General features: G+C 42.9%; 2 protein-coding genes across 3 annotated transcripts in view; both read right to left on the bottom strand.

Moving 5' to 3' along the window:
• The window catches only part of PKD2 (polycystin 2, transient receptor potential cation channel), a 42,566-nt gene extending 32,178 nt beyond the window's left edge, over positions 1–10,388 (bottom strand). The window contains exons 1-2 of one of the 2 annotated variants that reach the window (XM_074950569.1): positions 9,926–10,388; positions 1,028–1,138 (exon numbers count right to left, since the gene is read on the bottom strand). In XM_074950569.1, coding sequence (XP_074806670.1) covers positions 1,028–1,138; positions 9,926–10,388 — 574 coding nt within the window. Of the gene's footprint in view, positions 1–1,027; positions 1,139–9,925 lie in introns of those variants that run through there. The other variant, XM_074950570.1, reaches the window with a different exon arrangement.
• Positions 10,389–14,804: 4,416 nt separating this feature from the next.
• SPP1 (secreted phosphoprotein 1) lies at positions 14,805–22,267 on the bottom strand. The gene is made up of 7 exons (XM_074949971.1): positions 22,117–22,267; positions 20,689–20,755; positions 20,533–20,583; positions 17,863–17,967; positions 17,410–17,454; positions 16,443–16,712; positions 14,805–15,538 (listed from the first exon to the last, which is right to left on the bottom strand). The coding sequence occupies exons 2-7, from the start codon at positions 20,740–20,742 to the stop codon at positions 15,119–15,121; spliced, it is 945 nt and encodes a 314-aa protein (XP_074806072.1). The 5' UTR covers positions 20,743–20,755; positions 22,117–22,267; the 3' UTR covers positions 14,805–15,118.
• Positions 22,268–24,472: the final 2,205 nt, after the last annotated feature.

Genomic DNA, 24,472 nt, shown 5'->3' with positions numbered 1-24,472 from the left:
CAGCTCTCCCGCTGACACTGGCGCTCAGGTTGGTATAACGACACCACTCAAGGGTGTCGATTTTTCACATCCCTGAGCAATGTAGTTATACCAAAGTAATTCTATAGTGTAGACCTGCCCTGAGCCTCCAGAACTCCTATTTCACACCATGAGACAGACTCCCGTTCAGAGACTTTTTGCCCTCTTCAGGGATCAATACACCTCAGCAAGTATTTGCAGTGACATCAGCCAGCCTTTTCAAAACAGGGTAGGGTTTATTAGTCAACTGAAATATAGCAGTGAGAAGTCCTTCGTTAGCACAGAGAAGCAATGGTTAAGACATAATCCATACTGGCCAAACCAGGGTTCCTGTGAACCATGCTGCTGTCTGCTTCTATCCCTGTCTCAGTCCCAGATGAGAGCTGCTATTTCTCTCCCAAAGGCCTGCCCCTACCCTAACCTCCTGTCACCTTTTGGTGCATAGTTGTCCTTCTGCAGATACAGGCTGAGTTCACATGTTCTGCCCAACAGAGTTTCCTGTGGATAAGTAACAACTGTTCAGTCCTTGGGGTTCCCATTGTCTTTCTGGATCCTCCATTGACATCGGTCAGTTTCAGTCAGTCCTTTAAGGACGCATTCATGACAGCCCAGTTACATGACCCAACGCCCCATGTCTCCTGCTCTGTCTCAAGAGCAGCTTTTTAACCCTTTACATTCCATGTAGCAATACAAAACAGGGGGAAACTGAGGCACACACAGGAATCATAACTATTACCAAAGTCCCCACTTTTTAAAAGGAAGGTATTATTCTATTTTGAAGGTGGGAAAATTGAAGCAAACAGTTTAAATGATTTTTTCCAAGCTCACACAAGAAGCCAATGGCAGAATTAGAAACAGAACCCAAGTATCCTAAATACCAGCCTCATGGCCTAATCACGAGACAACAGTCCTACCATCCTGGGGTAAAAACCCTCACTGTTCACTCTTGGGTCACACAGCACAGACAATTAGTATAGAAATCTGAAAATTAATGGAAAATGGTACTTACAGACACACAAGACCACAAGGAAAATCACATATGTGATTAGTTCTCGTAAAACACTTTTCAGGTATCTCTCTCTGCTAGTGTTTTCTTCCATCAATCTTGTACCCCACAGACCTTTAAAGAGAAATATTTACATAAATGCACATAAGGCATCACATATTAGCCACATTACTGATATAACTGAGGCAGAGTGTGCATCAGTTTTGTCGTGACACAAACCATGACACAATTTTTGCTGCATATTCTTCTATAAGATTTTAAACTGGAGAAATGTGGGTTCAGTAGGTACATAAGTGGATACATAATTGGTTAAACAAGGGCAAACAAAGAGTAACTATTAATGGAATGATGTCAGATTGGAAGGAGGTGTCAAGTGGGGTTCCACTGGGATCTGTTCTGGATCCAGTGTAATTTAACATCTTTATTAATGACCTGGATATTGGAATAGAGAGCATACTGATCAAATGTGCAGATAACACAAAGCTAGGGGGGTTGCAAACACTTTTGAAGGATTGAACTAAAATTCAAAGGGATCTTGACAAATTGGAGAACTGGACCATAGACAACAAAATGCAAAGACAAATGTAACGTGCTACACTTTGGGAAGAAAAGTCAAATGCACAAATAGAAAATGGGGGATAACTGGCTTGGCAGCAGCACTGCTGAGAAGAATCTGGGAGTTGTGGTGGATCACAAACTCAACATGAGTCAACAATGCAATGTTGTTGCAAAAAAAAAAAAAAAAACCAAATGCAGTTTTGGGCTGCATTAACAGAAATATAGCATGCAAGTCATGGGAGGCGATAGTACCGCTCTACTCGGCACTGATGAGGCCTCAGCTGGAGTACAGTAACTCCTCACTTAACGTTGTTGTTATGTTCCTGAAAAATGCGACTTTAAGCGACACGATGTGAAGCGAATCCAATTTCCCCATCAGAATTAATGTAAATAGGGGGGGTTAGGTTCCAGGGAAATTTTTTTTTTGCCAGACAAAAGGCATCATATACATTTTAAACAATGTTAAACAAGCAATTTAATTCAGGTATAACTTTGAAAAAATGTTAAACAAGCAATTTAATACAGGTATTAAACAGGCTGGCAGCCCCCCATCAGCTCCCCTGCCTGCCCCCCCCACCAGCGGACCCTGTGGATCAGTGCCTCCCCGCTCCTTCCCCTGCCTCCTGCGCGCAGCAAACAGCTGGTTTGCGGCCTTTAGGAGGCAGGGGATGGAGGGGGAGCCTGTGTGCCGCGTCCTTGCTCCTCCCCACTTCTCCCAGCCTCCTGAACGCCGCAAACCAGCTGGAGGCAGGGGAGCAGGGGGAAGGCACTGATCTGCAGGGTCTGCCAGCGGGCAGGAGACACTTGGGGAGGGGAGGCGTAGGGGAGCTGATAGGGGGGCTGCCAGCCTTGGACAAAGCAGGCTGCCAAAAGACGTTCTAGCGAAGCATTGCACAACTTTAAACGAGCATGTTCTGTAATGGAGCAGGGACACAAGATCAAAACAACGTTAAGTGGGGAGTTACTGTACTGTGTCCAATTTTGGTTACCGCTATATAGAAAGGATGTAGAGAAACTGGAAAGCCGGTGTAAGGGGGCATGTGAAGAAAAAAGTTTGGGGAACACTGCAGTAGAGGCTTTAATAAGGCTTTCTATATTTCTTATTTTTCAGTGCAAGAAGGAACTGTAGTTAGGACATCCATTAATGTTTTACACCCTGTCGTTCCACTTTTCCAGAGCCAAAAATCTTCTCCATATCTACAGTTTCCGTGGGAATCTGGGCATTTTACTAGCTGAAGAATCGAGATCCAATATTGGGTTTATGACACTAGTTTGCTTGAGAAGCTTCAGCATTCCATGCAAGAGCCCCTAACTGAGGGCTAGTCTACACTGGCAACTCGGCAGCGCTTTAACATGGCTTGGGTGGTCGCTTTTTTAGAGAGCTCCCCCAGCACTCTAAAAAACCCACCTCCACAAGGGGCGCGGCTCCCAGCGCTGGTGCACTGTCTACACTGGCGCTTTACAGCGCTGAAACTTGCTGCGCTCAGGGGGGTGTTTTTTCACACCTCTGAGTGAGAAAGTTGCAGTGCTGTAAATTGCCAGTGTAGACAAGCCCTCAGCCTTGCTATACTGTCCCAAAGGGGATCAGAAAATAAAGGAAATTTTAAAAAAAAAGTGTCACCAAAAGGTCAATTGTTGAACGTTATCAGGATAGAATGCATTAGCAATCATATTAATAACAGGAATGCAATAAGGAACAGAGAGAAGCTTGGACCAGCTGTTGATGTTCAATTCAGAATTGTTACCTCCAGCCAACTGTTGTTTAACCTAAAAGCAAGCCAATATGACCTAAGTGTAAAGGAGGACAGAGAGAAAAAGATGGGGGAAAAAAACAACCCAATTTATTCCTGCAAAGCCAAACTGTCATCACTCTCAGTTTTCAGGTATTTTAAGTAACCAGCCTTAAAAATTCCCTTTAGATCACTAGTGGATGTAAATAAAATTATCTGAAAATCCCTGAGGAAAAAAAAAAAATGTTCGAGATATCACAGTAATTTGGAGTCAAATTTAACAGCAACAATGGAAAATTAAAACAAATGTAAACTGGACCATGAAGCAAAAATGTAATCCCAGCTGTTGCAAAGAATAAAGTCTGAAAGAGCCAGCTGTTGAATGGGAGCTTCACCCAACGAAGAGAAAGACGATAAAAGCTACAATCTTCCATCTGCACGCAATGCTAAGGTTCATTCCAAAAGCATTAACAGAGCAAATATTTTTAGAAACCATTAAAGCACACCAATTCAAGACATTACTTAGCCACAAAGCCAGCACAGGGAGTAATAACTTTAGCATAAGCTTTCCTCTCAGTTTTCAGTCTTTAACAACCCTTCATTAATATACATTAATAAAAGGGTGGAATTAGTTCTACCATGAGGAAACTAGGTTTTTGGTTTTGTTTTTTACTTTGTTCTTCAAAGCCAAGGCTGAAAAATTTACAGATAAGTGCTGTTGCAGTTTACCATATAAAACGCCCAAGAATGCTAAGTACTAGTTGTCAGTACATTAGTCACCAATAAGAAATGTAGCAAGCAAAATATTTGCTAACTGAAATTCTGTCATATTAGAGAATTATTGTAAATCAGCATGGAGCGGAAAATTACAGCTTTGAAAAATCCAGCTCAGAAGTTCACGGAGTAGGCTTACCAATAAAGTAAATCCAGATTCTATTGGCCATTATATTTCTTTTCCGGCCTGAAATGTTAGGAATGATGTAGCCACTTTACCATTTTACTAGTATATTATTTTAAATCAGTGTTTCTCAAACTTTTTGTGCTGGCGACCCACTTTGGACTTACAAAAAAAATTGTGACCCCCTCGCACTAGAAAAAATTGCAACTCCCGTCCCTACCTTAAGCTCAGGGCTGAAACATGTAAGTTAATTTTGCAGGGCCGCAGGCAATTGGCCTGCTTCCTACCTCCTAACGCTGGCCCTGCTTGCGACCCCCCCCTAAACTTGTCCCTCAACCACCCCCAGGTTGAGAAACATTATTCTAGATAATCAAGAATACTGCAGGTTCAAGGAGTCATTTTAATGTAAAGATTTGATTGGAATCATCTCTGAACCATCAAAATTATCTCAATTCTAGCTATAATTTACCATTTTCAGCATCCCATTACTGACATATAAAGTTATTCATGAACTTTTGATCCATACTGAAGTGACCTACCATTCGCTTTATCAAATGTTTATCAAATCCATAAACTAACATTTCTCTTTCCTTCTCTCTTTTATTGCCTGAAAGGCATATCCTTAGATTACACGAATTCAGATGAGGTGTCACACTGTAGTGATTAAAGGGAACTTCAAACAAAGGAAACTTCATCTCATAGTAAAAATCTGTCCACAGAATACATTTAATTTGTTTGAGCCACACAGGTTTTGCTACATTTCCTTTCATTTTTAAATAGCTTGTATATATTTGGATTTATAAACAAAAAGGTACCTCCAAAGCTGTAAGTGCCCTTAAGATGTTTTAAAACAATTAAAAAAACAAAACAAGCCAAAAGCAAGCTTATAATATATAGCAGCAAACAGTTAAGCTATACAGCAAATCAGAAACATAAAACCTCACCCTCCCTAAATTTGCCATCCTCAAGCATCACCTCCTCCCAAAACAAACATAAAAGAGGAACCTTATACATGTCCTGAAGTTCACATTGCTTAGTGAAGCATCAACTTCATGACTACTGTGACCCAATAAGTGTCAAATGTAGCAGGCTCCTTGTTTAAAAAAAAAAAAAAAAAAAAAAAAAAGATTAAGAATGTGAAATTCAAATAAGAAAAACATTAAAGGAAAATGCTAGGTAGATGCATTTAGTATTCATGAAAGCAACAGAAAAACAGCAATGACTGAAGCAAGGTCTAGCGCAGAAGAGGAAGAATGTAGAGCCAGGTTGGGAAGATCACAAATATACCTCAGTCCTAACCAGCAAAATATCTCCTTACTCAATATTGGCCCTCTCTGTAACAGACAATTGCCATCATGCAAAGATCATGTGGTGGTTTGTAATACAAAGATCAGGATAAATTCAAAATACTTTGTTTTGACTCAAGTTCAGCGCTGGGCAGCATGGCTCAGGCTTCAGCTTCAGCCCTGGGTGGTGGGGCTCAGGCTACAGGCCTCCCGCTTGGGACTGAAGCCTTTGGGCTTCAGCTTTTCCCCCCTACATCCTCCCTTGCCCCAGGCTCGGGTTTCTGCCACCCTACCCAGGGTCATGTAGTAATTTTTTTTTTTTGGTCAGAAGGGGGTCGGGGTGCAATGAAGTTTGAGAACCCCTGGCCTAGACAAATCATTGGTTTGAGCCAGCATGGCCATTATGTTCTTAACCCATTATGACTACTACTTATCATTAGGGCCCTACCAAATTCATGGTCCACTTTGGTCAATTTCATGATTTCAGCTTTTTAAATCTGAATTTTCATGGTGTTGTAATTGTAGGGGTCCTGACCCATAAAGGAGTTGGGGAGGGGGGTACAAGGTATTGCCACCCTTACTTCTGTACTGCTGCTGGCAGGGCACTGCCTTCAGAGCTGGGCGCCTAGCCAACAGCCTCCGCTCTTCAACCACCCAGCTCTGAAGTCAACACAGAAGTAAGGGTGGCAATTCCATGGCCCCCTAAAATAACCTTGTGACCCTCCTGCAACTTCCTTTTGGGTCAGGACCCCCAATTTGAGATACGCTGGTCTTCCCCATGAAATTTGTATAGTATTGGATAAAAGAACACAAAAGACCAGATTTCATAGGGTGAGGGTGGGCCACCAGATTTTACAGCCCATGATGCGTTTTTCATGGCCGTGAATTTGGTAGGGCCCTATTTATCACCTTCTGTGCTTCCAGTTACCAGTTTATTTACTCTAACAATGCACCAGTTACTGCAGAGAATCTTCTCAATCTAATTCTCTGGTTTGCCTGTTCCAACATTTAAAACATACTGTTAAGGCTTTTGCTGCATAACTGACTTCATATTTAAACATATCTTGTGTTAAAAGATTTTGTAAGTACCATATTTTCCATTCTTCAGTGACATCCCTGTTCTCCATTAAACATCAAAAATAAGTGAGAGTGTTTCCAATTCTAGATTGAATAGTTCCTTAAGTTATGCTACAGTGAATTTCACTAGGCCTTGATATAAAGGTGTTCAGTTTATCTGTAGTAAGCATCCTTCAATCTGTACCTTAACATTTCAGACTTGGAACCTCTCTCTTTCATTACTTACCCTATATCCACTATCCTCTTTAGAGAAGATTGTTGTTATAGATGTGCTAGGAAAGGACACTAGTCTGTCCATAACTGCTTGCAAAAATAAGTGCTATCTCTAAACTCTGAGAATTTATAGTGTATAGTAATAACATCTTTTCTTCACTCAGAAACTGAAGAGAGGCTTCTGTAGGAACTTTAGCTATACTTACATGTGATTCACACCATTTAAATATTGGGCTGAAGTCAGTGGGAGTTGAGTGCGCTAAGCATCTAGCATATACAAGCCCAATATTAGTCAAAGGAAACCAAGCTATTTTTCTTCCAAAAGGGACCCATACATTTAAGTAAAATATATCTGAATATGCAGAATGCCCCAAGCAACTAGAGGACATTAGTAATTTAAAATTTTATTTTCTTATCTTGCAAAACCATAAAATGTAAGCCCACCAGTTTCCACAAAGCATGCACTTTACTAGTGACATCCCAGCCAATAGCATAAAGAGAACTAAATCAGTCACCAATAGACTGCATGCTGGAACATCATACCAAGAGGATCTGGTGATTCAACATGGGCCCGCACCACAAAAAAAGGTAAATTTTCAATGACCGATGTGCACCACCTTCCAAATTGCTTATTTTGCCTGAGAAATTTGTGTTAGACTGATCTCCCTGACTGACAGAACCATACCTTGCAATTTATTCTCCTGGCAACGTCTTCCTCTCAGATGCTAATTCCACTTCAGGCTCAGCTCCCTGTGCTACAAGTCAGTGGAAGGACTTGTCCAAAAAAATATTCCCACTTGTTCTAAAACCAGTTCAACTGTAGTACAGTAGGATCATTGCGTATTTTAAAAAAACAGATTTCCTGAGGGCATACACTGACAAAGTTTGAACTGTACAGCAGGCAATGTCTTCCTACCCCAGCGTGGAGTGGCCAATCATTAAAAAATTATATTAAGGTAACTGGATAGTTCAGAGGACTAGCAGAGGAATAAAATGTATTTTTCAGGTAGTTCGGGACAAAAGCTGGATCTACACTAAAAGATTAACTGCTGCTGAAAGTGGTGTTTTGTACAGTCAATCATCTTTATCAACAGGTTCCACAAACCAGTATTGAAAACTGTTCTAATGCTAGCACTGATCACATTAGTGTAGTCATGATTGTTTTCAATACTGTTTCACAAACCACAATTGATCCAATAGCATTAAATTAGATAACACTGCGATCATCACAAAGTCATGGTCAGTATTGTGCCATCTAATTCAAGTACTTGCAGTCATGTTCAGACTATTTTTTAAATGTAGACAAACATGGCAAAGTATATCGGAAGGGAAATATGGGAAACTTATTACAGTTGCCTAGACTGTACCTGTTTCTTGGTTAAAAAAAAAAAAAAGACTTCACTTTCCACATCTGTCAAGCCAGCTCCTTTTCCAAGCACTAGCTATATACACAGATAACATTCAAGGAACAATGCTAAAGGCCATAAATCCATCAAACAACAATACTTATTTTTATATACTATAATCAATCACTACTGTCCACTTTTCAATCTCACACCACAAAACAGGAACTTATTTCATTGTGCAATCTTTCACAAAAATTGATGCACAGCATGCATGCTGCATACCTGAAACAGTGCACTTTTGACTTTCACATCCAAATAAATAAATAAATACAGGGCATTTTGTTTTGACATGAGATGGCTCAATTCACAGAATATTTTTATATCAAAAATTTTTGGGGGATGTCATTAATAAATGGACAAGCAACTGTCCGATTTGCAAACCTCAGGCCTGAAACTGAATGCAGTTTGTGTCACCTAATATTTGCCAGCTTGCACCAGTTCAGATTATCTATCTAGTTGCAAACTTTATGGAAAAAGTGGTTCACTCCATTCACCATTCACTTTTACAGTTACAAAGATTTTGTTTGAAATGAAGAAAAATCCTGAGTCTAAAATACAGAAGCCTTTTAATTTTTATGAATATTGATGTTATGCAACCATAAAAAACAAAACAGAAAAACACTGTCGTGCTTTTGCCCATGACTTCTCCCCCACAAAACGGGACCCCAGCTGACTTCCTACCCCCCGCAGTGAGCTACTCTGCAATGTCAAAAAAAAAAAAAAAAGGAGTACTCGTGGTAAAAAATCCATTACAATCTACATACCACACAGACTATTTAAATTGGTTAGTCTCTAAGGTGCCACAAGTCCTCCTTTTCTTTTTGCGAATACAGACTAACACGGCTGCTACTCTGAAACGTGGCACCTTAGAGACTAACCAATTTATTTGAGCATAAGCTTTCGTGAGCTACACCTCACTTCATCGGCTGCTACTCTGAAATCTGCAATGTCAATTTTGCTTAGCAATAGGACTACAGTGGGCCACCGAGACTACTGCAACAAATAGATGATGTATGTAAGCTTTTCACTTTGGCAGCTAATGACAACACTTGGAAGCTAGGCAGCACTTCAAAGCACTGTACAAAAAGGTAATTAATCCCATCACCACCTCTGTGTGGGAAGTACCCATCAATCTGATTACATAGAGAGGGAGCCTGCGGCAGAAAGATGAAAAGACTTGGCCCAAGGTCACTCAGAGATTTGGTGTCAGGCTCGAGGGCCCTGTGCCTCCAGAAAAGGTCACAAACAGGGTTGCACATTCTGGATGCAGCCTGACCTACCTTTTCTCAGTGTGCTCTCTTCCCTACAAAGCATCCCCTGCAACTGACACCCTGGGAGAAGCAGCACAAGCAAGAAAGGCAAAGAGCTTGGGGCAGTCTAAAACAAGGGGCCGAGGTTGTGAACAGATGTGTGTGTGGGGGGGGGGCCAACGTGGGGGTGAAAGGATCTAAAAGAGGCAAGAGCTACAGCGCTTGCGGGAATGGAGTACTAGGTCCAAATGGCGAACACAAGGGGCAAGGGCTGAAAGCGGGGGGGAGAGGGGGAATAGGTGAGAGGGCTCCAGGGACTGAATGTGAGGGAAGCTGGGGAGGGGCGTCTCAGCCTATGGGGCGGGGGGGGCAGAACACGGGGAGCAGCCCATGGGGCAGGAAAAGGGGGGCACACCACGGGAGGGGGCAGGACCCGGGGCGTCCCAGCCCATGGGGCAGCTTTAGAGCGGGGCTGGCTCCTACCTCGCAGGCGGCGAGCCAGCCGCTTGGCCCAGGCGGTTCGATGGGGCGGAGGGACCCCATCCGGGGGCAGGTGCGGGGCCAGCGGGTCCCCCCCGGTGGGGCTGGGGCACGGAGCCGCCCCCACGCTGCGTTCCCCCCGCCGGCGCCGCCGCCGGCCGCTGTCAGGCTCCCCGGCCGGGCCCCGGGCGCTGCTGGCGCCGGGGGTGGGGGAGGAGGCGGCCCCGCGGCTGCCCCACTCCACGTCCATCTCCATCCGCAGCACCGGCCCCGCCGCCGTCGCCGCCTCCTCCGGCTCGAAGCCCGGGTTGTCCCGACTCCAGGCCTGCCGCGAGCAGGAGGAGGGCGGCGGCGAGTAGGGCCCGCCCGCGGGTCCCTGAATCCGCCCCAGCTCCAGCTCCAGCCCCAGCGGTCGCCCGCCGCCCGGGGAGGAGAGCGCGGCCCTGGCGCCCCCGGTCCCAGCCATCAGCCCGCTGCAGCCGCCCAGACGCCGCAGCCGCGGGGCGGGGCGGGGCGGGGCGGGACCGCGCGCAGAGCTGCCGCCCCGGCCCCCCCCAGAACCCGCCCCCACCCGCGAGCCCCGCCCCGGGCCCGGACAGCCCCCCGCCCCCAGAACCCGCCCCGGGCCCGGACAGCCCCCCGCCCCCACCCGCGAGCCCCGCCCCGACCGGCCCCCAGAGCCTCCCGCCCACCATTCTTCGCGGCCCCGGGTGGGCGCAGGGGGGAGAGAGAAACGTCCCTCCCGCCTCAAACCCAGGCGGAACCGCGGCTGCGGAGCCAGCGCGCAGCCACACACACCCACTGCTGGCCATCCACCGCCTCCTCCCTTCCCCCGGCCAACCCTGACCCATTCCCTCCCCATACACCCCTTTACACACCCACATCCTCCCTCCACAGCCACGTGCCCCCCCCCTACCTTTTTACCCTCGCATCCTCCTAGCCCCCCCTGCACCCGCATCCATCCAGCCCCTGTGTGCACCCCTGTGCAATGCACACGCACACAGACACATTCATCGATCCCAAACACACACATACAAGAAACCTACACACACCAAAAAATCATCCCTGGCCAGCGCAGGGTCCCTGCCATTTCAGTGACCCTGTACTGTAGATCTTCTGTCAGTCGCTAATAATAAATCAAGATGATGATTTGCTTTGTCTGCCAGTATTTCTGTGAGAGCTCCACCCAAAGCCACTCTTAGCATTTGGGGTGAGCCGACAATACAATTCTTTATCGCAGTTCAAAGGTGCAGACGGACTCCTGGTCATTATGATCACATACACAGGGCCAGCCTGAGGGTTTGGGGAAAGGTTAGTGTGCTTATTCAGTGGCATATACCCCAAATTGAACTGGCTCTTTCACTCACTTCCTCCACCCCACCAAAGCTTTAGTCTGTGCATGTGTGTGCCTGTCCCCTCTTCTCCCACAACTGTCTTTGCATTTTTTTTCCATCCTGCCCTTAGGCATGGACAGGGCCCTACCAAATTCACAACCAAGAAAAATGCATCATGGACTGTGAAATCTGGTCTCCACCCATGAAATCTGGTCTTTTCTGTGCTTGTATAGATTTCATAGGGGAGACTAGCGTTTCTCAAATTGTGGGTCTTGACTCAAAAGGGAGTTGCAGGGGGTCATGGTATTGCCACCCATACTTCTGTGCTGACTTCAGAGTTGGGTGGCCGGAGGGCAGCGGCTGTGGGCCAGGCAACCACTTCTGAAGGCAGCACCATACCATGCCACCCCTACTTTTTTGGGTCAGGACCCCTACAATTACAGTACTGTGAAATTTCAGATTTAAATAGCTGAAATTATGAAATTTACAATTTTTAAAATCCTATGACCATGAAATTGACCAAAATGGACCGGGAATTTGGCAAGGCCCTCTGCATGGAACACCCTTGCTAAACAAATCTCTCTTCACAACTAATTTCTATGGTGATGCCTACAAGAAATGAGCCAAGTTAGGGAATAGTTAATCTGTAACTGACACCATTGTTGCTGTGAGTGGTGTTACATAGCGGCCTCATGCTACGTGTACCACCTGTGTGGAGGCAAGTGCTGTAAGCATGCTGAGCCCTAAATTCTATGGGATCTTCCTCTCAATGAGTTCCCATAAACACTATCATACTTTGTGTAACTGAGGACTCTTTTAGTTGGGCTGCTGGAGTCAAAAGGTGCAAATATCCTAGGCCACACTAGTAAACGACTCCCGAACCCACCCAGCCCTTAGGGTTACGAAGGCCATCCAGGTCAAGATCATGAAGATAGCAGAGTGTCGTTGTAAACCCTGTGCAACTTCCCAGTATTGCCTTGGCCTCCTGCAGCAAATGCCAAAGTCACCTTATTCAATTATATTGGGCAACGTTAACTGTTACACACACTGCGGCTGGGGAGGGGGCATTAAAAAATCAAAAGACTGACTAAAAACACAGCCTACTATTTTCTTAGAAAAAAAAAATCTCATGATATTTTTGGGTCTGACCTGTGGGGGTAGCAATACTGCTGTGCTCCTGCCTACTGCTGGCTGCTATTAGCTACCTGCCAAGAGCAAGAGCTCTACCTGCCTCTTTGCCACTTGTTGCCCAGCTGTCTCTCCCGCAGCCCAGTCAGGCTGCTGTTCTGGCTCTCAGGAAGCCTGTGGCTTTGTCCCAAGCATAATAATCCCCTTTGATCTGAGAATATTATTTCCTTTTTTCTGCAGACTGGCGACTGGACAGGGCAACACAGTGTTCTACAGTCTCCACTGCTTTCCCCCCAGCTCAGCAGAGAGCAAGGGGGTGGGGAAATATAGGAATGAGCCAGCACGTTTATTTAATTACAGGTCTTTATAGTAAAAACAAACATTTTTGTGAGCATAGTTCCTATGCTTTTGCCTTTTATTATAAGGTTTTTTTCCCTTTTCCCCCATTCTTCATTTGTTGTTTTCATTTTAGACTTTGTTTCTCTAGACCAGTGGTCTCCAACCTTTTTACGCACAGGATCACTTTTTGAATTTAAGTGGAAGCCAGGATCTACCCTGTCCCTTCCCTGAGGCCCCACCCCTTCTCCAAGGCCCTGCCCTGCTCATTCCATTCCCCTCCTCCCTCCATCACTCACTGTCCCCTACCCTCACTCACTTTCACCAGGCTGGGGGCGGGGGGTGGGGATGAGGGCTCTGGGCTGGGGCCTAAGCGTTCAGAGTGTGGGAGGGGGCTTGAGGCTGAGTCTGGGGCAGAGGTGCAGGAGGGGGTCAAGCTGTGAGAGGGAGTTTGAGGGCAGGTGGGGGCTCCGGGCTGGGGCAGAGTGTTGGGGTGTAGGGTGTGGGCTCTGGGAGGGAGTTTGGGTGCAGGAGGGAGCTCCGGGCTGGGGCAGAAGGGCTTCTGGGAGCAGCATGTGGCCAGGGCAGGCAGGGAGCCTGCCTTAGCCCCATTGCACCGCTGGACTTTTAGCAGCCGGAGATCACGATCAACTGGCAGAGGCTCCAGGATCGACCAGTCAATCGTGATCAACCAGTTGATGACCTCTGCTCTAGACTATGATTTAAAGGTTTTAGAACATGTAGAGAATGTCATTTTCTTGTCACAGAGTAAATATTCCATATGGACACAAATTCTTTTAGCAGTTGATTAAATGTACTCCATAATTGGATTAAATTTACTCATTCTGTACTTTTTTCAAAACTGAGATTCAACACTGAAGTAATTTTCACTGTATTGCTATTGGCAAGACATGCACATAAGAGAAATTAACATTTTTTAGCTTTAGAATCATGCCACTAGAGGTAATACTTGCAAGCTACTGATTTAGTTAAAAAATTCAAATACTTGTCAGACTTTTAAGTTTAAAATGTGAAATACAAAACAAAAACAAGGCCCCTTTTGAAATCACTAAAGTGAAAATTTATTGCAGCTTCATGGAGAGTTTTTAGATCCAAAAATCTCTTCTGTTTTTCATATTCTGTCCTGGTTTAGCCATTGTTACAAAGCAAAAATATGTCGGATTGTTGTTTAATGGCTGCTGAATACAAAAGGAGAATACTAGTATGTGGATCCAAAATGTGAATTTTACAAAGTCCTTGTATAAATAGGGACAGTTTGAGAAAATCTTTGGGGGAACACGTTTGTTTGTTTGCGTTACTAGGTAACATTACACATGACAAACTCCTTTTTGGATTTCTATCGGGAGGTGGAGACTGCCACATAAATCACCAATCACTGTCTTGGGTGGGATTAAAACCAGAGTAACTCACTACTTTGGCAACTGAAATGCCGCAGTTTAGCATGCAAGACCAAAAAAGTAGAAATGGTAGTTTAAATATAGAAGGGATAGACAGAAGGAAAGAGCTTGATTGTGCTCCCACTGAAGCAGATGAAAGTTTTTGATAGTGCATTCTTTGGGAGCAGAACTGGGCCCATAGTGGGCAGCATGGTATTTAATTTTAACGATATGTTAAATAATATTTTGAGGGTACAGTTCAATTATTTTGCAGTCAATTTGTGTGTGTATTGTGGGGACGGGATAAATCTGAAGTCGTGACAATAGCAGCCAATGTGAGTGTAAATAAATAGTGATGATAAGATTCCATTTTTTTAAAAGAACAATTTGTTGTTAAAGTAAGGATAACTCTTTGTGATAATGGAAGAAGTCCCTGTTAATTTTGAATGCATTTGTATACTCCTAAAACTTTTGTGACTAAATATCGTTCATATTTTAGGAAATTAAAGTGGTAATGTTCATCAAAACAAATAGCTCATTTTTTCTGAGCAAGAATTGGTGAGATCAGTATGATGTGTAGTCTCCATTGATTACATTGACACTAAGTACAGGGTTTTGTAGTTTTATTGAACTCACAAAATACAACAAAATATACACTGGAATTCTAAAACCATTAAAGTACAGTATCATAACAGGTAACATTTGCTCTGTGTGTAAAACTATATTTGTCTTGCTTCTCTATATTTCTCTTCGTAACAGAATCACAAACACATAACAGAATCACATAAGAGAAGCACAGTAAAATACGCAGTAGAAGGGCTTACATTTCTGTAATGGAAAGGAGAGCTAATACAACATACTTGAGTTTGCCTGGTTAATAAAGTTGCCACTAACCACTGCTACAGCTAGAGATCAAAATCACAATGTGTTTACATTTGCAAACAATTCTTGAAATGAATGTTTCCCCTTAACTAAAAAAAAAAGATTTTTTTTTTTCTGTTTTAAAGAATGACTTCATTGTCTTCAATGCTGCTATGGTCTTGAGTGTCTTCAGTGCTCTCAGCAGTTTGACTGCTGTCATTGACTTCAGGGACATCAACCTGCTGCAGGTCCTCAGTTTGGGCCTGCTGCTGTTCTGTGCTTTCATTGCTCATGTGACTGTCTTCTGTGACATCAGGTTTGCTGTTGTCGCTGTCTGCCTCCACGCTGTCAAGCTGCTGTTGGCTGCCATTTTCCATGCTCTTATCATGTGACCTCCTGTTGACTTCACTGCTGTCCTGAATGTTACTTCTGTCATCCAGTTCCATGCTCATGTCAAATTTCCCTGGAAAGGGGCATGCAGCACACGGGGCTTTGGAGGAATCCACCTGCTGGCTTTCTGGTGTGCTGTCATCCTCTTCTGTGACATCATGTACGATGAACTGTGCCAAACATAAAGGTAAAGCATAATTAACAGGCATCCTAGATTATGAGGAGCCAATGAATCACTGAACACTGCAATACTTCACTGAAACAGGGCATGCCTTTTGAATTAAAAAAAGGAAAAGGAGTACTTGTGGCACCTTAGAGACTAACAGCTGATCTTCAAAACCTATAGGTTTCAGAGTAACAGCCGTGTTAGTCTGTATTCGCAAAAAGAAAAGGAGTACTTGTGGCACCTTAGAGACTAACCAATTTATTTGAGCATAAGCTTTCCTGAGGGAGCAAGGGGAGGTACTGAGACTTGGCTGAGGGCAGCCTGCTCCAGGCTGGGAAGGAGGGTCCTGGGGGTTCCTACCTGCTCTTGGGCACATTCCACCCCTCCCATTTCCTGCTCCCCATCCTGATTCCAGCCCCTCTTCCTCTTGCTTTCACCACTGCACCCCCACACACACACACCCACTCACAAGATGTGCATAAGTTTAGGCAGTGGTCAAGCTCCCACAATATTTCCATTGCGAGGGCACTTGCCCTCCTGGTTCCACCGCCCCCGAGGTTATACATGCTCTTCAAAGCACCGTGTACATTTACAGAGCTATAACAAATGTTTTATAGTACTATACGAAACATCAGTTCAGTACTGGCCTCAGGTCTCACACATGATTATACGATGTGGCTGCTGGCCACCTGGAACAGTGGGACTATTTTCCTGTCGCAGTGCATATAGGAATATAATACTTATTAACTTTAATGAGTTATGTATCCATAACAAGTGGAAATACACCCCTCTAATTTTGCCTGTGACTTGTCAATCCCCTCCACAGCTAATGCCCACAAAGAAATTTCCGTTTTGAACATCATCCTCCATTTATGGTAACCCAGGAACCATTGCCAAATGGTATTTACCTTTCCCAAAGCTTTGTAGAGCTTGCTAGACTTCTCCTTATGGTATATGTCTACCAACTTTGCTTTTGCCCTCATTCTATAAGCCACACTGTCTCCTCTGCCTGAATTATCTCCTCTTGTGGGGATGGCAGGAGTTAAAGGCGTAGTTACTGGGGCTTCAGTGGGAAAGTAGGTGACAATATCCTCATCTGATTCATCCGTGTCATTGGAATCATTATCATCATGATCACCATCATCTTCGTTACTTACACTTGCTGGTTTGGGAAGGCTCTGAAAAGCATAGAAACAATTTAATAGTGCAGCATGCAATTGTGTTGTTATAGATGTGAGGTTATTACAGTGTCTCTTTGTGGCTCCCTCAAAGTGTATGACACTGTTGTACATTCTAAAGCTGAGGCAGGCAGATAAGATCCTACCATGGCATGGTAAATGTGGTAGCAGCTCCATGCTACTCCCATGATGAGACACATTCCTTGAGCAAAGAGACTATGATTTATCCTAAGGTTTGTCCTTCAGGTTTATGTATGTTTGAGTAGGTTTGTTCATTAATTGAGGTTTTGTCATAAATGGTTTCACTACAGATGCAGAATTTGTTTAGAGGCTGACGTCCATCAAATACGCACTTGTGGATCCCTCTAGTTTAACACTATGTAGATTGTTTGGGGATCTACTATGCTGATTTCTTCAATATAATTGTTATTCAGATCTCATTCTCCCAACCCTTCAGTGGGAGCTAATTACATTTTGCAGCAGGAGAATAGAGCCACAGGTTCTGTAAGCTGCTTTGCAAATTTTAGAAACCTGGTTGCTTTACGTTTCATTGATCCTGCCAGGAGTTCTGTTTTACTTAGAAACAGATGTCTGAGGAACTAGTTTGGAGGAGACTGTTGTTAGAAAAAATAGATATTGTGATAGGGTTGCTGCTGTGCTGTACACAATAAGGCTTGATGTGTCAATGAAAACTTACCCGCTGCTCTCTGTCCTCAACACTTTCTTCTGAAGAAAAATGGCTCTGAAAAAGAATATGAAAAGTACATGTAAATGTGGAGAAACATACCTAATACAGCTGGTAAAAAAAATTATGACAAGTTTCCCACAAAAATTGTGGAAACAATTCAAATTTTTTCGACTTTGAGAAATTTTGACCAGCTGGTCTAAAAATGGCAACAACAAGAATTGTGACGCATTTTTGTAGGAAATTAGAAAAATTCCACCTGCTCTAATTTTAACCTTCTTCTAGGTCTGTTATTCTGGGAGATGATAGAAGCTCCATGCTTGCATTAGTTACCATTGTGGCTATCAGTAAGGGTCTTATATGCTACCTTTCTTACTGTACAAAATTTTCCTACCAAAGCAGGGTTTCTATAAATTTCTCTTTTAACCATTTCTGCAGGTAGCTGTATAGTGTGGCTTTAGATACCTGCTGAGGTGGCACCAGAAGTTCTTGTGTTTGTGCTGGTCTCACATGTGATTTTGTATGCACCTGCTGGTGGTGATGTCTGTGAGAATGATGGCTCCTGGAATCCTGGAAAATAATAAGAACCAAGGTCACAATTCAAGATGAAACATATAGGAGCATATGACTTGAGGAGAACGCAAATGGTGAATCTGCTTTAATCAGAGGAACTCATTTTCACACAGATATGGCATGTGAAATACCTGCTCCCTTTGGAGCTCATTTGTTTTTAATCATTTACTAAGATGGGAATAAAGTGCAGAAGAAGTCAACAATCCAAATATACATTTAGATGTGAAAGGACATAATATTAGAGGTGTGCCTGTACCAAACTCCTGGAGGTAAACATTCCTGAACCTTGTGAAGGTTCAGATCAGAATTTTGCAGCTGGTTCCTGTGTCAGTAATAGTCAGAACACTCTCTCCTCCTCCACCTGCAGAACCAAACACCTCCTAGTTTTGGGGAAGTTTGGATTTGGATCCAAATGTTGTGGGTTGCACCACTCTCTACATAAAATACATATAATCAAATAAGGGGCTTAATTCTCCTCTCATTTACACTGACATAAATCAAAGTTTCAGAGTAGCAGCCGTGTTAGTCTGTATTCGCAAAAAGGAGTACTTGTGGCACCTTAGAGACTAACCAATTTATTTGAGCATAAGCTTTCGTGAGCTACAGTTCACTTCATCGGATGCATACTTTCCACTTTATGCATCTGATGAAGTGAGCTGTAGCTCACGAAAGCTTATGCTCAAATAAATTGGTTAGTCTCTAAGGTACCCACAAGTACTTCTTTTCTTTTTATAAATCAAAGTAACTCCATTGAAGTCAATGTAGTTACAGCAGTGTAAAACCAATGTAAATGAGAGGAGAATCAGATCCAGTGCCTTTATTAGCTTACTCATTGCAACCCTGCAGGCATGCTATCACTATTGCAGTCATTGGTCTGAGCCTGTATTGGTGTGTGACCTGATTACCTGTGGTTACTATGCAATCATTGTATGTGAGGCACAAGGGTTAAGCATTAACTGGCACCTGGACCAATTATGTCATTTATTTTCTAAAGAAAAAAACAGAAGAGTCCCTTGCCCAAACAGGGTTTCTCTCTCAAGGTAAGAAACGAGAATGTCACTGACTGATATAGCTCTAAGAAAGGAGCTGTGTGGAGTGGCAATGTCCCAGTGTGATCATTAGGAGGCACAATCTCCTTCAGGGTATGTCTACACAGCAAAGAAAAACCTACAGCTGGCCTGTGCCAGGGCTCACAGGGAATGAGCTGAAGGGCTGTTTCACTGCGTTTGGGCTCAGGCTGGAGCGCAGGGATCCAGGGTGAGCATGCTTTCTGCTCATAAGGGGTGCCACATACTCCCCATTGGGCACCTGCGGAGCTGCATGGAGGGAGAGAAATTATGTCCCCACTTCCTCATTACCACTCTGTGCTCATTTGGGGTGGCCAATGCTTCAGATGCAGTAGGAGGGAGCCCTTACTATGCAAGGACCGTGATTGCCCTGGCTTCTTCCCCTCTTTGAACACCTCTGCTGTGGCTAGTCATTTTCTGGCCTGTCGGAGCCCAACTCTCTCTTGACTAACATATCTGGTAGCGTCTCAGTGACTTCACTGGGGCGGCACAGAGTATAAGGGCAAAGTGTGGTGTGTGCTCGTTAAATCAGCAGTATGTGATTTAGAACTATTTGACAAATACATGCAGGCACACACATCCAAATACACCATAAATTAACCTTTCCTTTGACACTATCCTACGTTGTGCAGAGCACCTCCTGTCAGGTGCTGAGCACCTTCAAATCCATTCAAGCTGAGGAGGTGGAGTACTTCACAGGATCAGGCCTTCGGATAGTGGGCTGTTCTATACATTTATCAGAGTGTTCTGTCCATGCATTTAATGCGGATCTATCTATTTTTGAATATGAAACTCCTCCTTAAATATATTGTGACTTTTGCAAAATATTCTGCAATACATTTAATAGCATCCTGTGGAGCAGTGCATATAAATATACAAGTGAAACGTATCAAAACAAGTTTGTGTTATAATGAGGTGTCCTTGATTTTTAAATCTCATTAGTTCCACTTCTATGGTAACTTGTGAGATTTGGGGGTGAGCTTACAGCACCGGATTCTGATACCCTTATTGACCTTGAGTAGTACCATACCCGGAGAACAGTCCCATTGAAATTAATGGGTCCATTCATGGAGTAATGTGCTACTCAAGATGAATAAAAGTATCAGAATCTGGCTCACAGTGATTGGTGTGAATCATCAAGACTATGCCATACTGTAACTCCTTTAAAAAAAAAAAAAGCAAAAAAAAAAAAGCTTGAGTTTAAAAGTTTGTGATTAAACAAATGGATCTATAAAGATACGCAAGGGCACGTCTTTTAAAGGTATTAGGCCAGATACCCAGATGGTGTAAATTGGCACAGTTCCACAGAAGTCAATGAAGCTACACTGATTTACACTAGATGAGAATCTGGCCATAAAATTCAAGTTAGGTAAAGTTTTGTGAACAGCTATAGTTACAATGAATCAGAAAGTGCAATTTAACATAGCTGACGTGGTGATGATTAAATAAGTAGTAAGTGAATGATAGAGAAGATGAATTGTAAAAAAAAGCTTACATGGTTTTCTTCAGAGCTCTCTGAGATGACATGACGCCTTGATTTACTCACCTTGCGGGGAGAAGAGAGGAAAGAAATTTTCAGTATACATTCACTATTAATATTTGAAGGAAATATACAACTTTTTTCTTGTTGTTACATGTCTGATATACTTACTGGTAATGCAAAGGCAATGCTGATGAGGCACAAACAAAGCACTGCAATCTTCATTGTGATATTATACCTGGAAAAGATATTGTCACTGTGAGCTGACAATATGAAAAAATTGCAAACATTCTATAGGCTTTTTGATTCTCTCTTTGTGTTTCACTGTGCTCAGCTGAAATTTCCACTGAGGATTTAAACTCTCCATGCCAACCTCTCTCTCTCTCTCTCTCTCTCTCTCTCTCACTCTCAGTCTCTACACCCTCTGCCCCGTTCTGCAGCTAATCAGAGGAGGGGAGCAGAATCTCAATAATCCCACACCAGAAGAGGTGTAAAGAATTTAAAACCTGACACTTCAAAGTGCTAAGCTAGGAGCTGATGATGTTCAGTTCCTCACAAAATGTAGTCCTGCAATCTGGTGATTTGAGCTAATGAGGGAAAAGCATTAGGAATAAAAGAAAAATGCTGATAAAGGACAGATTTAGTTTCATACAAACAGAGAAAGCAAGACAAATTATTTTTTGTTCCCCTTACAGTTAGTATAGATCTAGTTTTCAGAACAGAATTTGAATTAAAGTTGCAATAAAATGAATACAAAAATCAATTCATATGAACAAAAGCTGCTTTTTGGTGGATCAAGTCTTTCCAGAAACTTGAAGCCAAGAGGCCATGTATCTGATTAGGTATTGAAGGACAAATTAAAAAAACAAAACAGAACACGAAACCAAAACAAAAAACAAAAAAGCCCATGCAGAGTCTATGAGAATCGGAAGTTTGAGGCAGAGATATTTGCTTTTAAGTAAAGAATACATTAGGTGTCCCTAAATCTCTCACTGCGAGAAGGTGGGACTGGACAACGGCGGGTGGATCACTCAATAAATGTCCTGTTTTGTTCATCCCTCTGAAGCATCTGGTACCTGCCACTATACTGAGCTAGATGGACCATTGGTCTGAACCACTTATGACTGTTCTTATGTTCTAAACAATGCATTAAACAGATACTGTATAGAAGTAATGAAATTTCAATTGTTATAAAAGAAAAGTAAAATATCCCATCCAGGATGCTCATTCAAAGCCCTGCAAGTCTGCCAGAAGAGAGTGGCATGTGACACGACAATGATTACATTTTGGCAGTACACTCTTTTGTTTTCAAATGGCAGCTTCAAATTTCCAGCACTTGACTCAGTGGCAGGAATTTAAACCACCTCTTTCCTCCATCCCTAAATGTACGAACAGATCTAAAATCGTAATTTAACGAAGTGTGCTGCAGCCCTCTTTAAGACAACTTTACGGCTCTGACGGTTCACCCTTCAGCAGAGGAACTAGAATGTTTTTAAAGTTGAACTAAAAACTAGACTATTCAAAACTCTACTGCCTGAGGTTCATGTGAATAAAAACGTAATGCAGCACCAAATGGTAGGTAATGAAATGTGCATTTACCTTTCGTGGTGTCTGGATCAGAAGGGTAGAATCTAACAGGGTTGTTGTTAGCTTTCAGTGTGCAGCAGCTCAAGCCAATTTGCTCTGAAAGGATTCAGACTTCCCTTTCTCTCCTCTTCTACTGCTTGACATCTGCAGCCTTCTGGAATTTAAATGCTGTTCCAGACATCAGCCAGCCAATCCCCTGGAGGTGGAAAGGATGAGGTCATGAGGTTTCTTGCCACTGTCCTGCCCACATTCTCCTACACTTCCTCTTTGGTTTTGTGGCTTTCAAAGCAAACAAAAGCTACTCCATGATTAAAATGTTACTTATGTTCAATATCATTTAGTTCAGTACAGTTAGAATACACAGCATTCAGTATCACGTAGGAGGACTTCAGAGCACATACGTGTTCTACTTTTGTTTAAGGTAGAATCAACAGCTGTCCAGAAGTCTTTCATTCCTCCTTCCAAGCTTGGGAGAGAAAAGCTCTTAGTTAATGTGTCACGGAGGATAAAAAACTGCCCTTAAAAAAGAATGGGTCAACTTCTGCTCTCAGTGATGTGTGTGTGTTACCCTGTTGGTTTCAATGGGATTGCACATTGGGCACTGGGAGCAGAACAGGCCCACTAGCTTTTGCATATAAATGATTAGGATGTTGATTTTTATGCAAATCTCCCAGTCGGTGTTCTGCTTCCAGAAAGCAGGGTTGGCCATAGAGTCACTGGAGCCCTAGGTAAAAACAAGATTTTGCCCTATCTCCCATATTTCTCCCTGTTCTCTTCTAGCCACTCCTCTGGCTCCTTCCCAGTTTCATTTCTGCCTTCAGGGATGTTTCCTGATGTCAATTCAATCATTTACATTCGGTACCTTTGGTGCCAAATACACCCCAGAGTACTTTGATGTAGTTAAGTTTTAAAGCAGGTGCAGTCAGATTCTTGGACATGTTTAGGACTAAAGGCACCCACTGCTCAAGAGTGAACTATAGTAGTGGTGGCCTTTGGAAGTGAGGGACAGCGTGGATTGAAACTCCATAGTTGTAAAAGAGTGAAGTGGTACAAGCCAGTTGATGGTCTCAATACTATTCCAGCAAAGCCTTCCTTAAATGTATTGCCCTAGACAGACCAGGCTTAGTTTGTTGGGTGTTGAAGAATCGCTAAGCACCCACCTTGATTTCCTCAACACAATAACTAACTTTAATTTGACACAGAAAGAAAAGTCCAAGTAGTATTTTAGAAAGCAAAACAGCATTCTAACTTCTAACCTGTTGGGAAAAGGGCATCTTTCTCTTTCTCTCTGATCTCAGACAAAGCCAGATTGCTTAATTAAACATAGGTGCATACTAGAACATCAGTTGTGACAAGGTATCATCTTTTGTCTGTTACCCAGCACTTCTAGTTAATAGGAATTTAACAGGCACCCATTATTCTAATCTAGTTAGCCCATGTACAGTAGACTGGAGATAATGAACTCTTCTGTCGGATGATTAGAAATACTGTGCAAAGCACAGTTTGAACATCAGGGAGGGATTTTCAAAAATACTCAGCACTAGCCTAACTCTAATCACTAACCTTAGTAGGAAAAACGTTAGATCAATGCAGAGAGCTTTTGAAAATCCCACACCGAATTTATGCATATGGCTGCTGCTGATAGCAATATATGGACCTTTGAAATATTGCTGTAGATTCCTAATTCACAAGGATGTTGTGAAAATTAATTCTTGTTTGTAAAGTGCTTTGATATCCATGGAGGAAAGATGCATTATAAGCATATGACCTAAGTGTTACCTGAGTAATAGTTCTAAAAGTGTATAATCAAACTCTGAACCTATATGTCTAGAATGAATCATTTAAACGCTTTGTAAGAATCTCCACTTTTGAAGTCAAGTTGCTGTAGTTTATTACTAATGTTTTCAATTCTGTGCATTCATGAAGTCTTTAGTATAAGTACCTAAAAATATAAATGATGGATTACACGTAAAAAAGAAGTAAAGGGAACTATATTGTTTAGTCCGAGATTTTCAAAAATAGGAGCCTAAAGTTAGGCTCTGAGGGGCCTGGTTTTCAAAAATGCTGATCACTTTGTGTCTCCCGGTGATTTAGGACTTTTGAAAACCAGCCCAGTTATTTAGGTACTTAAATGTGGATTTAGGAGTCGAACTTTAGATACTAATTTTTGAAAGTTTTGGCCTGAATATTAATTATAGTGATGCTGGAAAAACTAAGTATTTATAAATAATAATTAATATTTCTTTGCACTTAGGGACTGATCCAAAGACCACTGTGGTCAATAGAAATACTCCCATTGACTTCATTGGACCTTTAGTGTGTCAGGCCCTTAAATAGCATAGCACCTTTAGTCCAAGAATATCAAAAC

This window comes from Natator depressus, chromosome 4, assembly GCF_965152275.1.
Source record: "Natator depressus isolate rNatDep1 chromosome 4, rNatDep2.hap1, whole genome shotgun sequence".
NCBI classification, from domain to species: Eukaryota; Metazoa; Chordata; order Testudines; family Cheloniidae; genus Natator; species Natator depressus.
The sequence above is the reverse complement of the archived record's forward strand: the minus strand, read 5'-3'. Positions and strand labels throughout refer to the sequence as shown.